Source organism: Pyxicephalus adspersus, chromosome 1 (assembly GCF_032062135.1).
Source record: "Pyxicephalus adspersus chromosome 1, UCB_Pads_2.0, whole genome shotgun sequence".
Classification (NCBI taxonomy): Eukaryota; Metazoa; Chordata; class Amphibia; order Anura; family Pyxicephalidae; genus Pyxicephalus; species Pyxicephalus adspersus.
The window spans coordinates 96,678,707-96,698,124 of NC_092858.1; the positions used below are offsets into that span (position 1 = coordinate 96,678,707).

At 35.8% G+C, this 19,418-nt stretch overlaps 1 protein-coding gene across 1 annotated transcript in view; it reads left to right on the top strand.

Moving 5' to 3' along the window:
• The window catches only part of GRIK3 (glutamate ionotropic receptor kainate type subunit 3), a 269,833-nt gene that overhangs the window by 215,164 nt on the left and 35,251 nt on the right, over positions 1-19,418 (top strand). Inside the window, 2 exon segments of the mRNA XM_072408450.1 lie at positions 8,430-8,653; positions 9,498-9,601. Of these exon segments, the coding sequence (XP_072264551.1) occupies positions 8,430-8,653; positions 9,498-9,601 (328 nt within the window).

The window sequence follows — 19,418 nt, forward strand, 5'->3', positions numbered from 1 at the left end:
ACATTTTCTTGTATTTTTCAGGTAAAAATAGGTACCTTGGTTTATATTTGGATCAATTTATATTCAAATATATACAATACATGCTTACAATAATTATTTTTCACCTGTGACATGTTCTAACTGGTACCCCTGACTCCTTCAAGCTATTTTTTGACAATAATATTTAGTGGTTTAGTAATATTTGACAATATTATTTATACTTTAGGTGCATTGCAATTATTGCAACAGAGTTGACAATTATACTTTCATTTAAGCAATGAAAGTTTCATACACATGTAATGTTTCATGTTTGCACTGTGAACATGTTGCACCAGAGTATTAACATCATTTGTTTAGGGCCTTGGTTTTGTATCACGAGATATTTAAGGATTAGAAAATAGTACAATGCATTATGTCACCATTTTACTTTCAATGTTGCTTCAGAATTATTGGAGCTTTTAAACTAATTACATTTTAATGAAAGTTTCCCCACTTTACAATTCGTTAAGCTCAAGAGTTTTATTCAGTTTTGACAAGATCGTGAAGCAGTAGAGGCAGTTACATCATTATACTAGATATCATTATCATTCCTTTCTACATCATGTATAGCCTACTTAAAATAAAATAGTCTATACAGCAAAGAAGACATGCACTGTAATATGTATGTATTGCAGTAACTTTCTTTTATAATGTTTTTTTTTTCCAAGAATCACTCCTAAATAAACTATTTTATGCATAACACTTTAGAGCCTTTAAATAACAGAACACGTCTCAACTGAGATAGGCATTGGTTAAGGCATTTTGGTGTGGGTTCCTTTAGTCCCTTTTTATTAGCCTTTATTTCTATTCACTGCATTAATGATGGCCAACAAACCTGAAGCAGCTGTAAAAAGATTGGAATAAATAACTATATATTATTGGGGTGGATCTATACTTTACACCTGCAGTTAGTTAATGGGGCATAGCATTTGCACAGATATATTCACCTTCCTAAAATAGGGAATATACCTCTTTTTTTGTAGATGTACTATGAAACAAGACATGTAAATATTTTCTGTTCTGAGAAAGCTCTACTGTGTTTATGATTTAGTGGAAGAACTTTAGGTTCCTTTAGACCCTTCTGACTATAACTATATCCAGTATTTGTGGATACTTTCATATGCACAATGATTATGACATCTCTGTCTGTCTTCCCGTATGGAGTATTTTAGTTGTGGTATGTGGGTGAGCTGCAGGCAGTCGTCTTCTACTATAGTGAGACCGATATGTCATAATCATTGTGCATATGAAAGTCCTGGAATAAACATTTCAAGATTCTATCACACTGTTCACTCCACTCGGACATCTGGAAACACCAGCAGTACGTCTAAATTGATATCGGTCTCACTATCAAATCACTTTCGAATAGCAATTCGGTATCATGAGGCCCGGTTCAGGCGAAACACGTCGGGTGGGACATCTTACCGCCATCACTAACCTAGTATGATACTAAACTACATTGCTATTTTTTGCCAAACCAGTGGTTATACGTTAGCCTAGGATTCATTCATAGGGACACAGCTCTTAATCTTTTAAACTATGTTGTTGGAACAATAAAATTTTGTGTTTTTAAATTTAACTCTGGTTGCCCATCAAAAGCCTGGCTTTCCCTCCCTCCTCTTCTTCTCTTCCTCCCTCAGATACACGATATGTAATCACAGGCTGGGCAAATAGGTGTCCACTCCTCTTTGATTGTCCATTGTGGCTTTTCTTTCGGGTGGAACAAACTAACAAACTATATCCAATATTTTGATTGCCAATGGGCTTAGAGTCCCAATATTTACACTTGTTACCAGCTTGTGAACATTAAATTTTGATTTTTTTTCTTTAGTTTGACCTCAAACTTAAGTATTCTAATATATACAATATTAGATGCAACTTCTCTGACCTTTTTATTTTTGTCTGATACCTCTTTTAAAAGATTTCTTCTGATTCAGACAGAAGCTTGAGAATTCTATCACTTTCTATCTAAATAGTGTCCAAAATAAAAAAAGAAGAAAAGGACAGTTCTTCAGCAGGGACACAAAAATATATGAGGCACAATTATTGGTGGTTGGGTGAAGAAACCAATAAGAATGTTTACGAACTCAGATTCACTGGTAGACCAGATGCCCAGTTTTGGCCCAGTGTATAAAATGTAAAAATATAGTACAGAAAACCTCCTAAATACAAAATAATTTAAACAGTTTTAAGAGGAAAAAAAGAGAGGACAGTTTTACTAAGTTTATGACATATCAGAAAATGGGTATCATTTAAAATGCATGCATAACAGTTAGCCTGGCAGTGTTATAGCTCATATGGAAAGGGTAATGGAGCATATTAAAGATGTGTAAAAGCGTGTCACCATGTCTTAGCACTATATAAAAGAAATGATCAGCAAAGCTGAAATGCAAGAAATTTCAAAAGAAAGAAGGCCTGACAAATACAAATGAGCTGATAGATAACAATGGAAAGTTACTAACACAGGATAATAGAGTATTTTGACAGCATGATCAGTTATGGGACTAAAATAGGAAATTAGAGGATTACAAAAATTGTGTGATGTAAGAATAAATGTCCTGATTAGAAAAATAGTTGTAGTTTAAAAGCTTGATAGGCAGAAAGTATTTGTTGATCTCCCTGTTTGTTATGTTTAAAGCTACATCTGAAGCATATCCCAAAATATCAGGCCACTGAGACTAGTCAAATACACCTAATGCCCCTGTTTTTTCACCTAAAACACCATATGTGGCAGCTGGCTCTTCCATACTGTTATATAGCTGGTCCATGGCAAGTTCACAAGAAAGTCTGTTTACTTGTGCTGATAGAATACTGAGATGTTCTGATGATTGCTTTACCTTTTGGATCCTTCCACAATCCAAGTCCAGTAGGTCCCGTGCCATCCCAGTTTACTTCTTTTTTCTGGAGCAGCCAGGACACCAGGAGAGACCATCTTCTTTCTCCTTCCCCTGGCTTTTGCTCATGTCACCTGATTACACACTGCATAGGCACAGGATCAGGTGACATGTCTCCCTAAAAATGTTAACAAAGTGCTGATTTTCAGGCATGCCCCCTATGACACATTCCCTCATGAAGAAAAAACCTTATGAGGAATGCCTGCTCCCAGGCATGCGCAGAAGAAGCAGCCCACAGTCTCCTGGGAAATGTGATGTATGTTTCAGCGGATGCTGTGGGTTCCCCCTTTTGTCTTTACTGTTGCAGCGGGAAGGGGAGATGCCCAACCAGAACTATACCAGATTACTGGTCTTCCATCAATGAGACAACATAGAAGATGTTAATAGGCTCGTAAATCGGAATCCAAAAATGGTGGATTCACTAAATCTGATCAGGGGATGGTGAATTTAGCCTTAACAACAGTTGCATGGAATTTGGGGAGAAAAGACTCAAAGATAACAGTGAAAAAAGTCCTCTGTGGAAAACTCAGGGTTTACAACAAGCTGGCAGGAAATGGCACCATTTGAGAATCCAATGCAGCTGATAATACAGCTGTATATTCTGTTAAGAATATACAGAATTGAGTGCTTGTTTAGTGCTTTGAAGTTCCCTTTTATTGTCCATTGTTGGGCCCTTGAGCTAGGCAATGAGGGAAAAAGAAATTTAGGAATGTAGCTAATGACCAGAGTAAAGGAAATTCTACTCATTCTCCTTCATTGCAAATCCATGACCCATACTCCGCCTCGTTTGTTTCAGTTTAAAAAACTATAAAATACAAAAAATCTGTTTCTCTTTAAGGTTTACTAATTGGCAGTTGAGAAGATTGTATACATATTAAGTGGTGAATGTGACAAGCAGTAAATCAACAAATAATTCATACAAGTTAGCATGCATTCTATTTTTATCATTTAAATTAAGAACAGAAGCACAAGCATAGGTTGTGTATATGAAGACCCTGTGCTTTTTCCAGATCTTTTTCTTTTCAATTCTCTTTTTGTTAATTACATGAACGTTCTAGCATTATATCCCTTTATCCTTGATAGAAATTATGATAATGCCAACATTAAGCGGATGTAGAAACTACTAAATGCATTCCAGGCTGTTTTTTGTCACAATATTTGGCCATATTTCCTTTGTATATTACTATTTCTAAATTCCTTTCAAACTGCAGGTCTACTCAATAAAATTAAATCAATCCAAACCTTCCCTTGTGTGTTAACTTAATTGCCCTAAGGCAGCACAGTAATGCCAAGAAAATCTGAACAAAATAGACAAAATAGCTTTTAACTGAGAAGGCATCAAAACTTTAAACTAACAGTAAAACAAATGTTCTCAATAAGGATTTTAAATGTAATGAAATGAGAGCATCTCAGATTTAGGTCACATAGCAATTAATGTGTTTGCATGCATCTGATTGTAGCGGCATGCTATATTTCATTGTGATACTGCATTCAGGATAATACAGCAGTTGCCAGAGTAATTACTTATTTTGTTTGGCAAATGCAGCAAAGTCAAAATGCCAGATAAACATCACATCGCTCTAATTTAAAACCCATCAGTACATTTAATTAATAGCTCCACTTCCTCCATTTTCAGCTCTAAACTATTTTTATGTCTCTGTCCTTCCTCTCACATCTGTCCCCTCTGCACAATATATATATATTGTATATAATATTATGATAATAAACTTCCTAAAATCTGTTTGACTTGCAGTCTTGCACATAGCTGCAGTCCTGGATTTGACACTTCCAAGTTTTTCCACCTTTTTGTGCCTTTCCCTTTCAGAGTAGTATCAACAATACTACAGTATCCATACTTAACTTGGATATTATACCTATAAAAGGGCTAATGAAAGCAATAAGTTCTTCCTAATTCCTAGCAGGAAGGAGGCTTGGAAATGTGTAGTGCTTATCTGCAAAGTACCAGGAAAAGAACAAGCCCCTTCCCCGGTGAACTAGTAAAGAGATCCTGGTGAACTTTGTATATTATGTACTTTACAAGGTCCATTGTCTTATCACTAACTGTTCTGGAAAAGGGGCTCACATCCTAATGTGCCTAACATAGTCATTTCTCATTAATATAGTCCAGGGCCAATGCTGTGTGTGCCTCAGCAGAACACTCAGGGCTGAAAAGTTAATGTATATCTAAATACCAAAACAAAATGAGAATGGTCACATTGTGGTGAGGAAGGCTGTGAAACGTATAAATTGTACCAAAGAGGTATATTCATAATGCAAGGAATGCATCGCAAACAAAGGTGACCATGTAGAAATGTGATGTCATTTGTTTTTCAAATTCCTAATAAATAGAGGTAAAAAAGTATGGAAACTTTTTGAAGAACCCTAATATTCATGAAGCATATTTTATCAAAAGACAGTACAGAAAAACAGTATACCAAAACATATCAAAATAAGTCAAACACCACCGTCAGAAAAGAATATTCTTAAATAACAAACTAGAGAAAGTGAAATTACAGAGATTTAACATAAAATACATAACAGCTATTATGGTATTTACAGCATACCAAAGTAGTCAAGCATCAGATCAGCATGTGCCTTTTTTTTTACTTTCCTCTATGTGGTCTCTAGCTACCTAAGCTTATTTCTGATGTAAATGACATCAGAAAAGTAAAATTAAAGAAAGAGAAATGTTGATTGTAAAAGTGAATTTATCATTGGTCATGATCCAGTTTAACCTGGTTTGAACAGGGTGATGAGGGAAGACTTCCAGTGTCCAGCAACGGACCACCAGAAAATTCAATCTTCAAGAAAAAGGTGGCATCTGGTGCTTTAGGTAAATTATCTCAGTAATAGAGGATATAGGATCTCCAGACTTGGAACCCCAGAAAAGTCAAAGTTTAAATTAAAGCGATTTACCACATTTATGCTGAACACTAATGATTTGCCCCTGTTCATCTGTTGTATCACTGAGATACCTGATATAATGATAGTACTCTGAATACATTAGGGATTGAGGTTACAGGGGATTTGTTTACGTTTAACTGCACATTGGGCCTGATTTAGTAAAGCTTTCCAAGGCTGGAGACGATAAACCTTCTTTAGTGAAGCTGGATAATCCAGCAAACCTAGAATGGATCTGGTCCAGGATTCACGTTTGCTAGCGAAAAGCAAGTTACTTTGAAGAAATCCATTCCAGGTTTGCTGGATCACCCACTGGCTTCACTGATAAAAGTATATCCTTTCCAGTCATGGAGAGCTTTGATAAATCAGGTCCATTATGTCTGTAATGTTTTGGGTTGGTATACGTTTCCAGGTTTTTTATGGTCAGTGCAAACAAGCAAAGACAAACTCTGTCTTGTGCCACGCTTGATATTACTACTGGAGTATAACCTTTCAGAGTTATTTAAACAGAGGTAGCATATTACTGTTAGACATTAACAACCTTCGGATCTGAGCAGTGCCAGATATTCGAAGATTCCAGATTTGTTACGGTTTTATATGCTGTATATAAAAGAAAATGAATACCTGTACAGTCCTTTAAATGGATGCTGAATCCATAATAGGCCTATACAGCAGCAAATAAATGAGAAGGAATGAGCAGGTAGGCACGCACAATCAAGAGCCAACAGCTGAATGTGGAGTACAGCACCATCAAAACATAAACTGCGCCTCCAGAAAACAATGTAAACTTGAAAATGCACCCTGAAATCCATGACGGAAATCTGAAGGAACCAGGTTATCGATGGCCAGATTTTTAAATGTCAACCTGTATGGTCACCTTTGAATAAAATAGGGCCCAAACCCCATCCCCAGCACATAAAACAGATATTTCCAAGAGGGACAATTTAAGAAGGTGAATGGAAAGGAGCATCCAGTTCTGCGCTAGCTACAATCCCAACTGAATTTTACTGCCAAAATAAGGTCAATCACTTTAAGTGTTTGGGCTGGAACCCCCCTTGTTCTGAAGGACCCCTACATGGTCCCACATGGCCAAAAAAAGAATTTAACCGGATAGCTAGAATTTTTGTCACTATTTTGAGGTCACAGTTTATCAGAGAGATTAGTCGGTAATCAGAGATATCAGTATTGTAATTTCTTGGTTGGAGTAGAACAGCTTTGTTTTTCTTGAAAAGGAGAACCTTACCCTTTCATAAGAAGTTAAAGAAAATTACTGGATGAGGCTCTAGGGCTTAGTTATTTCTTTTAAAGTATCGATTAGAGAATCTATCTGGACCAGGGACACTTGTCAATTTAAGATGTTTAATCATCACTAACATTTCATCAGTGGGGAATTCTCAATCTAACAAAGCCACATGTATCAATTCGAGGCAACGTGATGTTGGTGAAAAAAGCCTACAGGGAAGAGTGGATCAGCAATGATAAATGCTCTATAAATTGCAATAAAATTTGTAAAATGCTTTTAAAATTCTTTTAAAAGATTATTTTACATTTATTGTAACAAAGTGGAGGGCAGGTAGTATTGCTTTTATCAAATGAATACATTTTTTGCTTTCACATTTGCAGTGTTGAAAATGGATAAAGGAGTCCATAGTACCCATTTACCATTTTCTCAGACCAGGTGGTAAAGATTTCTCTGCCATCTCCAGTAGCAAGCTAGCTTTTCAGTCTTTTCTAACTACATTCAGATTAATTCCATCAAAACGTAAGAGAGAATTACTGAGCTGCCATAGTGCTATTCGTTTTGGAGCAACTTGTATTTCAAGTTTAGAGTCCCTGTAAATGTGTCAAAATTTTAAAAGCATGTTCATTTTTCCTTGGTTTATGGAGTTTTATTTGTAAGAAACATGCAGAAAAAATCTTTAAAACCAGATCACAGAGCAACTGATATGAAGATGCAGTGATTTGACCTTGTTTAATGACACCACAAGACAAGTATTAGTGATCTCTCTTTAGACATTTTTCATGTTAGATCCACATATAAAATCAACATGATTTTATTACAAGCCCCCCATGAGAGCTGCAACCTACTTTCTAAAGCACAGTTTTGATGAAGTGACTTTCAACAGTAACTGGCACTTTGCTGTGAACTCTACTTCAAATGCACTTGCCTTGTCTATACATTACTGTAAGTGCTTTGTAAAGGTAAAATTAAAATATGGATATATGAGATATATACACTGTGACATGTTCTATTATGATGTCTTTTTCTCTATGATTTGTTTATGATTTTTGAAAAACAAATGGTGATCTATGCTGTTTTCATGTAGGCAAATTTGTGTGCAAATCAGCTGTGAAATTACCATTGGACTAGAGATATTTTGTTGCACATTAACATACCATTTGGCTATCAATGAAAAATTATTTTTAAAAACACACATATACAATTATTGGAGATTAGTAGCAGACGTGTGTTTGAGCACTATCTTGCACAGGGTGGGTTGTACATGGGATTTAAGAAGGGGGTGGATGTTTTTTGAAATATTAATGGAACAAACTGGATATAAGTTCTACATTTTCTGCATTTATTATCCCTTTTTCTGTTTATTTCTTTTCCAGAAAGCTGACTTGGCGGTTGCTCCTCTCACCATCACTCACATACGAGAGAAGGTCATTGATTTTTCAAAACCATTTATGACCCTTGGAATTAGCATCCTGTACAGAAAGGCTAATGGTACCAGTCCTAGTGTCTTCTCCTTCTTGAATCCTCTGTCTCCTGACATCTGGATGTACATCCTTCTTGCCTACCTGGGAGTGAGCTGTGTCCTGTTTGTCATTGCAAGGTAACGTAGTGTGAAAAAAGGTTATAACAGTAGATGACACAAATATAGCTTTCCAAACATAACTTGAAGCACACCATAGTCAGTTCAGCCTTTGTATGTTTTACAGTCTTTTCGAAACAGGCCCTCTAGACCATTAATAGTGCCTGTTCACATGTAAAGTATTTAGTTTTATTCAATATATGTATCCATGCTGTTGCAGTTCTGGAAAACATGTATTTCCAGAAAGTCCTCAACACTAAAGTAAGGAACTTTTAGAAAAAATAATGCATCATACAATTTAGTGAATTATACATAGAACTGTTTCCAATGATTTAATAAATTAGAAAGAACTGATTACAGCACATAAGCAGTCCAGCTGGATAAATGTATATTTTTGAATGAATTGTGTTTCATATTTTCTACTTTCAAGAAGCGATAGATCAACATTTTTTATGAACTTGACTGAAACAATGTCATTTTATCAAATGAAAAAGTTATGAAGTTAAGTTCTCTTCTTGTTTGATGAAAAACATATAAAACATATTTTTGAAAAGAACTATTTATTAGAATCAAATGTAAAAAATAAACAATAAAAAAAAACTCAACAATGCCTTATCTTCTCCATCAAGGAACAACATTTGTAAGACTGAATCCCCATTTCATAACTGTAGTTATGGCTCATTAGACTCATTATTTATTTCAGGACTGCCTCAGACCCACCCCCTGACCTGAAAAGGAATAAAGATGGCAGTCATTTAAAATATATCTTTGCTGAAAAGGGCCACTAACCTACTGTTGCCATCAGAAAGTTTTAGGAGTGCATTTTTAATTCTGTGATTTGGAAGATTCTTTTTTTGGTTTATAGATGTGCCAACTCAGATGTAAACAAATCCAACAAGCTAACAAGTCCAGTATTGCAGCACAACTCTTGCATTGCATTTCACAAAAGCCCTTTTCCACCATACTATAGTACATAAAGGTGCACTGTACAATGTGTACATGTACACTTTACCATCGTCTTATTCCACAAGGCTTCTGAAACCTTAAAGGGAATAGTCTGTGTGTGTGAACACATTTGGACTGATTTACTTAAGGAATTAAGAATTTTCACTAAAAAGCTGTGTGAATATTTACTAAAATTATCTGACCCAAAAAAACAGTTCTTGTTTACTTCTTTCATCTTCACAAACCTGAATTTAGCTTTAATTCTTTTTGTCATTCCTAATGCAAAAATATGTATGGCTAATAATCATAGATGGATGTAAACTAATTCTCAAGTAGGAAAAATGCATTACCGAGTCCTCCAGTATATAACAGAATCCTTTACTAAAAGAGCAGGTGTTCAACTCAAAAGTAGTTTGAATTAAAACCCTTATTGTGTCTCCTCTGCTTGAATATTATAAACAAGCCTTGTTTTCCTACATACCTGCCAACCTCTCTAAAGCCCTATTTCATTTAATCTCCAACTTACATAACACTTACACTCTCCTATTCCGTCTGATCTTATCTATAATGGATTTGTAGCTGGTCTAATCTCTAATCCATATTTATGGAATAAGCATAAATCCAGGTTATGCGGCACAGTGGATGCCTGTAAGGGGATGCTGGTTTTTTACAATTTATAAGTCTAGGTTTTTTATAATATGGGAAACTGAATGGCCTTTTCAATCACTGTCACTCTGCTCCCATTACTGCCTTTTTTTAGAAAGTGGAATGCTTGCCTTGATTTATTAACAATACATGGCACTTTTCTAGTCATGTCTTGTATTCATTGCTAAATTTTGATCAACGTTAATGGAGATGCATTAGGTGGCTCAGGATGCAGTCCTATACAGTCATATTTTACTAAATACTGGATTTCCTATTAAATCCGAATAATACCCTTCAAGGTATACCTGGACATTTTGTTTTCTCCTTTCCGAGAGATTTGTAATTGTGATATAGAACAATTTATTGATGGTAAAAAAAAAATAAACATACCTTTACAATCAATGCTTCTAAATTTTGACAAAAACAAGAAATGGACCTACTGAGTATTCAAAACAACTTGCAGCTGTATTCCAAAATGTAGCAAAAAAATATATATATTGCACAGTCTGCCTGTCTCTAAAAAGTTTTAGGGCTTCTTGTAGTAGTTAGAGTTTATATAGTCTCTGCCAATTTGGAGAATCACAGGTACTTTTGTACCATAATGTGACCCCTCTAAGCCCTATAGCAGTGATCACATGACCAATACAACACTCTCCTTAGGGCTTCTTGTTACAAAAAATGCCCCTTTTAACAATAATAAATAGATTTCCATACATAACATTCAATATTGAAAAAAAATAATCATTTACCTTGTGTAAAGGTCTACTTTAAGGCAATACAAGTTATAACAAGTATATAGGACTGATGCAGTTGATTTCAGATGGGTCCATTGAATAATGTATTGTAATTAAAATATCGAATATAGAATGTTAACAACTTATATGTAATAACTTTATAGAATATTTCACAAAAGGTAAAACAGCTGAAGTGTGTTGATCTCCTGTAATTGCATAATGCTGCTTCCACAATATATGGGACTATCCTTATTGCAGTGTCTAGGAGAAGGAGATCATGAAACTTCCTGATGACAATATAATCTCTGCACTGTCTTTTTGTGATTTTTTAGGTTTCTCAGATTTTTTAGGGTTCTTTTATTTTAGGATAAGACACTGCAGGTGACTGTTGAAACGATGACTATACATTTTTATGTTTTCTTCTGTTTTTACTTAATATTTAAACTTTTAAATGCAAAGCTCACTTTCTTTTAGCCTACCACAACAATGTGTATGTACCGTATATACTTGTGTATAAGTCGATCCGCGTATAGGCGGGGACATTTTCAATATTCAAAATAAATACCAATAAAATTACATGAATTGAGGCATCAGTACATTTATTAAATGTAAGAAATGTAAAAATTCTATATGCAGACCCCCTGACCCTCTACTATAGGATGATACGGTACTCTCACCTGCTGGGATGATCACACTCCACACTGCCTTCTCTGCACATACTAAGTTTGCGCTGAAACTCCAGACCAGGCCCTACTCTGTTCCAGCCTTTCTACAGCTTCCCACAGGACAGTACACGGCACACTCGGTATTGTTCTGCCCTGCAGTGGTGTCACGCTGTCGCTAGTCCCGGGCTACAGTCACGCTGTTGCGGGTCCCGGCAAGGCAGGGTAATTCAACGGCAATCCTCGTTAGGAGGGGCCGAAGAAGGGTTTGTCACAGCATTGGGTCACCATCCTGGGGAGCTTGACTGGTTTATAAGCCGAAGGTGACTTTTTCAGCACATTTTGGGTGCTGAAAAAGTCGGCTTATACGCGACTTTGTATGTAAATGTTATTATATATTATATTAAATAATATTAAAAGCAACAGTAGAAATACTATTAAAACAATAAAGATAATTTTGTTGCTAGATAAAAAATTTAACCCCTTTTAAAATTATCTATGGACATTTCACAATTTATGGAGTTTTCGGAAAAGTCTTGTAATGTTTGCTTTGCTTCAGTTTTCTTAAGACTGCTTTCTTCCCTGGGCAGAATTATTGTGGTATATTCAGTTTCCATGTGCCCACTAAATTGGGCTCAAGAAATTTCATTTATAAAGAAAAAAGATGGAAAGAAAACATTTAAGTGACAAAACACAATTTTAAGGGACAAGTGCTTCAAATTAAAGCCCTATAGCATATGTTATTGATGAAAAGGAATATCGGTTAAGATTCAATGTGTGAGGAGTTTCGAACTATACTAGGAATCAACATAACTTAATGATTTTTTATTTCTTTATAGACCACAAGCTAGTGATGCCTAGATCCCCATGCAGCATGCATCCATTACTAGTGTTGGTGGAATAGCTCACTATTCGATTCGGCAGCTATTCGCTCGAATAGAGCAAAAAAATTCGGGTGGATACATAAAAAGATACACTGTAAAAGGATACATAAAGAGATACATTATAAAAAGATAGAGCAATCAGCAGAACTTTACTATGCTGACAGCTCTGCTCCCCTGATTGGCTGAGGAAAGGGAAATCCTGATGATGCCTTTGCTGTCATCAGGTTTTCCCTTTCCTCAGGGAGCAGAGCAATCAGCGGAGATTAACTATGCTGACAGCTCTGCTCCCCTGATCGCTCCTTCAGCCCTAGAGGAGGAGGTGACATGTTCTGTATGTGTAATACATGTCACAGCTCCTCTAGGGCTGTGGGAGCGATCAGGGGAGCAGAGCTATCAGCATAGTAAAGCTCCGCTGATTGCTCTACTCCCTGATTGGCTGAGGAAAGGGAAACCCTGATGATGCTTGAGCTGTCAATAGGGTTTCCTATTTCTCAGCCAATCACAGAGCAGTAGAGGTAATGAATGGAGATACTTATCTCCATTCAACCTCTATTGACCTGTTATTGCTTGCGGTTACAGCTAATTGAAGGCACCTGCTTCCAATTAGCTGTAACCGCAAAGTTCCCACGGTACGGGAATCCCACAATGACATTATGATTCATAATGTCATTGTCGGATATCCTGTAAAAAATAAAAAAAGAACGAGTTAAAATAAAAACACATACAAATAAATTCATTTAAGAATAATTTTTATTTTTTTTTTAAACTTTTTTTTTCCCGAATTTTTGCTGTCGAATACCGCGTTTTTCGGGTCGAGTCTATCCGAATTCGAACAGCCATATTCGGGTCGAATATAGGGACAACCCGAATTCGAACATCAACACTATCCATTACCTTGACTATAACTATATGACTAATTTTCATATGCAAATATTTTTTATATTTTGTAAGAAGTTATACAGTCATGTGAAAAAAAATGTTCACCCCGTGGAAATAATTGACTTTTTAACAGGAAAACATTAGATCTTCATTCAAACAGATAAAGGGTGTCATAATAATAACACAAGAACAATTTGTCTTTTCCAATTTTTTATTCAACAAAAATATCAATAAATGTAATAGTGTACTTAGCAAAAAGTATGTACACTCTTAGACTCATAATCTGGTGTTGCACCCTATTAAAGAAAATACTTATCATAGGCTAAACTATCCTCAACTTTTCACCTGTCCTTGACATTGAGACATTTTTGATGACTTTTCCCTGCAAAATTCTTCAGGTTAAAATACGTTTTTAATGAGATTAGGTCAATCGATAACTCCTCATTTCTTCTTTAAACTATTTCTTGGTTAATTTGCTTGAAACTATTATTAAAAGACAAGTTCCACTTTAAATTTATCTTGGACTGATGACCGACATTCTCATCAAGCACACCTTGATATAATGCAAAAATCACTGTAGACTACATGCATGCAACCTGGCCAAATTGTAAGGCAGCAAAGCAACCCATACCAAACATCACCATCATCATGCTTCAAAGTTGGTCAGATTTTTCCCTTCTGAAATGCTGTCTTTGGTTTGTGTCAAATATATTTCCTACTATTTACAAAAAAAACTTACCTTTTTATTCATCAGTTCACAATGCTTTGTTCTAGAAGGTCTTGTCCTAGATTATATATTTCATGGCAAACTGTAGTATTGCTCTGAAGTTTTTTAACTTACAAATGCATATACTTGGCACATCTACTGTTGATGCTCTGTCTAACTCTAAAGCTTTTGTAAAACACAAATACCACCAATTATTGGTCTCTTTACTGAACTTTTGGTGTTTTTTTTTTAAACTTGTTATTATATATTTTAGTGTATCTGACAGTCAAAAAAATAAATAGATAGCAATGCAGATTCCACTGCAGCCTGAAGGCATCAGTGTTCATCTGCAGGCTAATTTTGTTAATGAAACTTCCAGCCTACATGTGATCAATTTGTAATAATTGATATAGTGATCAGATGGTTGGCAACCACTCTGGTCCATTAGTATGAAACTGTCAATGACACCAAACAAGCAGTGACAGCAAAACCAGCAGTTGTACAAATCACAATTTAAAATAGGGCTGCGTATTATCATATGGTAATAAACAGATTGAGAGCCCGAAAAGGGTAAAGTAAACTTACCACAACAAACCTAGACATCTTAGACTTAGGAATATTAAAAAAAATACAAAAGGGAAACTTTAAATGCAAACTTCACATTAAAGCATTAAGTAGATTAAAATACAAAGGCTGCTGAAATTGCATAACTACTGAAAAATGAATAGTAAAAGAAGTGGAGTACAGTTATATGGCTAATGCTGATGTTACAGTTCATTTACACACTTTTATTAGTAGCCCCATATTCATTTCAGTCAGTGACATGTTAAACCAGGGCATGTACTGTATTTGTGAGGAAAAGCACTTTCCTGCTATGAAGTCCCAAAGCTGTGTTCTTGTAAACGGTGTATGGTAGATTAGCCTATTGTCATACGGAAACACTGCTTTGAAGTATGCACCAGGGGTGCAGTAGACGTTATTATTGTAGGTCAATGCCACTTAAAGACAACTCAGGGGCCATTAAATTGCATGCAAGAGGATGGATTTCATACTTGCTTATAAATAAGACTCTGAGGCTTCTAGCTGTGCCACTGCATCGTAGGCTTCTAATCCCTTAAGAGTACAAAACATTAGACCAAAATAGCTGCTTGCTATTTGCATTCACAGCTTGTAGGATACATTACCTTTAGGAATAACTCCTTATTTCAACTTGTTAGCGGGGTAAAATTTAGTGGTCCTTCCTTGGAGAATTTTGTCCCAAATGACAGCTTAAAAATGTTTTTACTGGCAGGTACTAAGTAGTTTCATAGAAACAAAAAAAAAAAAAAAGAAGAAAAAGAAAAGCATTACAACGGTCCCTGCAACTAAAGTGCAAGGTCCATTTTTTTATCTTTCCTCCCTTTGATCTTTTCTGAAATGCAAAGTAAACATTTAAAAAAATGTGTGTCTTTGGGGGGGGGGTTGTAAGTTAGACAATATATATTTCCTAAGCTATTAGCCACAATGCCTCAGTGGCGTGACATTATTTTCCTTCCAGCAGGATCTGGAGAATTTACAGTACTTTAAGGGCCATAACAGATTTGTGGTTGACCACAACATTCCATCACAGGCTGAATAGGAGCCATTGGGGACATGCATTTGCGGTTGTGGTAGGTCAAGGCATGGTTCCAGAAAGGGACAAGTTGCTTTTGGCCACAAGTTTGATTTTCCTGCTCTGGAGGGAGAACTGCACAGGGCAAAAGCAACAGTTTGTTACCAAGGAGCACCAGGGAGCAGTTAATTGCACAGTTTTCCAAGTATGGATTTTTGTTGATTTTACCAGTGTCTGCAGCCTGAAGTATCTTTTCAGGAGATTTTGAATGATAACTGTTCTACAGGATCTCATTACCAGGAAGATTTCAGTCTTCCTTATGCCACTCTTCAGATATTTTTTTCAGTACATATGCTGGTTTTGATCAAGGGGGAATATGGGTGAGTCATGGACCTTGTATAGATTATTTGAGCTAATAGACTAAAAAAAAAGAGTTAAAGTGCATCTAAAGAATATATTTTTCCTTTTGAAATGCTAAACAGACATTTTGTAAATGTCTTAAATAAATGTAAGTGACCTCTTTTCTAATGGTTATCTAGGTTTCTCTAGCACCCTGCTAGACAGTGCTGGAGTGATATAGAACTGAGCATTAAATAATATGAATATATGATGTCCCTAATGCTCATGTGCTGTTACTCTAAAGCAGTGTTTCTCTAACTTTTTAAAATGGGGGAACCCTTGAAATACCGTTCAGGTCTTCAAAGAACCCTTACTATATTTACTATATCCACAACTCACTGTGGATGAGTGCGGTGATCAGTGGGAAGGATGCCATCCTTATGGAAAGCCAAAAAGCTTGTTGGTGTTGGTTAAACTGATATGAGAGTCACAAACTGCTCGTTGTTGAAGGAATCCCAAGCAACCTCTGAAGGAACCCTACAGTTCCATAGAACCCTGGTTAAGGAACACCACTCTAAAAGGTTGTTGATGGAGCTACACATAGCTATTCTGATCGTCCTGATCATCCTGATCAGAGGAAGTTCCTGTCCAATGGTTTTACTGACAGTTGTTTAAAAAATATTCCACATTAGATGCTTCCCATTCACACAGAACCTAATCTTACTGGTATTGTCAGCCTAAATAACATTTCAATAAGATAGCTTGAGGGAGGTAAAAAGGAAAGATCCACTCCTAAATTTTACACGTAGAAATTTGCATGTAAAGCTGTCTTTACATAAGAATATTCTTTTCTTCTTTTTACATGCAGTTTTGACTTAAAATAGCTTCTAATTATGTATTTTAATTATATGCTCAATGTAAATAGTAGCTTGGCAGATTTATATTAAATCTATGCAATAATATATCCCTACTCCTAACAAATTAAGCAAATTGCTCTTATTACAAATTAATTATGTTTTCATGAACACAAGTATTTCAAATGATATAACAATTTCATTACACAAAACTGATCTGGTTTGAAGGAAAGCCCCTTGTGTTCTAATATAAAAAGAAATAATAAAAAGCATACGGGTCAATAACTGCACGTCCTATCCTGTCTCTGGATCTTCCACATCCATTCTCCCAAAAAATGTGCCTATGAACTGCCCATATCAACAGCAAGACATTGTTGTTACTTCTTTCAGCTGAACCCTTTCCTGTTATCATACTAAAAGGCAAAATAAAAGTTGGGTTTGTGATTTTCTTTTCTTTAATATACAGTGTAACTGCTCTGGGTTACAGGTGTAGCAGGATGATCAGTTAGTGAGCTTGGGTTTTTGGTAGTGGGAAGGCCAGTCCTGGGTATTGCTCAGGGCTTTCAATGATTTAGGGTTCCTCTTCAAAAGAGGACATTTATTATTATGTCTATGTATGCATGTAAGTACCATCGGCCATCGATATTCTGTTTACTTCAGTTTCCCGGCATGAATTTGACACGTCCCTGCTGCCTGGAACTGTGCCGGATGTCCGCGGGTGCTGCGAGAGGAAGGCTCGTCTGTGTGTGGAGGTAAGTATTTAAAAAAATACGTGATTTTCTAAAATCCGGCGCAGCTCAGGTCCTGAGGTTGCCGGATTTGTGATAGTCAAGCTGTACTACTGTGCTATCAATGATTTTTGAACATTCACGGGACCTAATCATGTTGATTTCTGCCCTGGAGCCATATTTCATTTAACCCCTGCTCTGAAGCTGGCCTTGATTTTGTTGTGGTGTATTAAAAAAAAGACTTTGATGTTTAACCTTGGTACGTTAGTATTTTGAAGTGAGCACAGTTGACTTAGGGTTTGGCATTCTGATTGGTATGTAAGGCAACGGCTCAGGTGTAGGGCAAAGCAACAATATTGTTTATTTGGTGGTGAAAAAAATACTTATGGTGTAAAACAGGCCTGATGAGCTTTTTAATCCAGCCTGCTTTTACATGTCATTTATATCACTTCATACAAATACTCTCCATCCATTTGATACTGGCTTGGCCTTGTGTCAAATTTTAAAACTCATGGTGGCCTCTGAGCCAAAAAGTTTGCCCTCCCCTAGTGTGAAGGCTTAATGAATAATTAAGCATTGTATCATGTTGGAGGTTTTAAAAATTATTAGAATATTTAAATAGTTATTTTTTGTGAAAATAATTCATGGTAAGTTATTTTTATCATCAATATTGTAGTACTGCACTGCTTTATTGAATCATGTAAGATATACTGTGACAGTCAAGCACGGCATTGGATTTTTCATATATATTTTCATATATATATTTATTTATACAGTATACATGTTTTGTTACTGAATGCCTATGTTTACTGTTGTATAACATTAGATGAATGAAATGCTTGTTACTGAACATAGTTATTGTTGTGTTACACTAAGAATATCTAGGAGTGATATTTTCAGAATGCTAATTGTAGTTACTGTCAGACACATTCTATTATTTTGTCCAGAATGACAGCCTAGAAATTCAGAGCATTTGGACAGAGGAAAAAGGTTCATTCAATTAGTAAAGATATATGCAGTATATCAGTTGGATTATGAATTTGTATAACCTAGCAAGCAAAAGATTTCATCCTGTCCCTAGAGATGTCATTTGTTCATGAATAACCATTATTCAGTCATTTTCTTACTCCCGGTCTTCTGAACATTATTTCCTAGTGTCAGGGCAAGAAAGACAGAGGGGAAAAAAAGTAACGTGTTAAATAAGAAATCATATTTCTACTTAAACCTACCATGAGATGGAAGGAGCCTGAGGGTAATTGTCAAACAGGCTTGACTTCTAATATCCAACTGGCATGGGTGGAAGGATTGAACGTAGAGTAAATGTCACTTCATTATATCTCTGGTCTGGTTTTAATGGGTTTTACAAGCTTTTTTTTCCACTGTCCTTAAGTTGCTGCATTTCAGCTTTTAGAATATTCGCCTTGATTTAATTTTAACGGCTGAAGTTCACATTCCTGAGACCAATCATATGGATTCCAAGTTTCTTTTCATCTGTCTGTACTCAGTCATGTTTCTCTTTTCAATCTAACACAAGGTCTAACATTCAAATAACACCAAAACCTTCAATAGTTAATTCAATGCAAATGATAAAACAGTGAGTTCTAATGAACATTTTTTTCATGAATGGAAAAGAGTGAAGGAAAGGAGAAAGGCAAAAGTTAGGCAATCAAATTCACTGTGTCAATTTACTTTTTTTTGTTCTAGTTTTACAATATGGATGGAAATTGTTCTGATTCCTATAGGCATTATCTATTTTATTTTCCTTTATGGGCAACCCCAGAATATCTTCTTTACTGTGTGATCACAGAGTGCTCAGCAA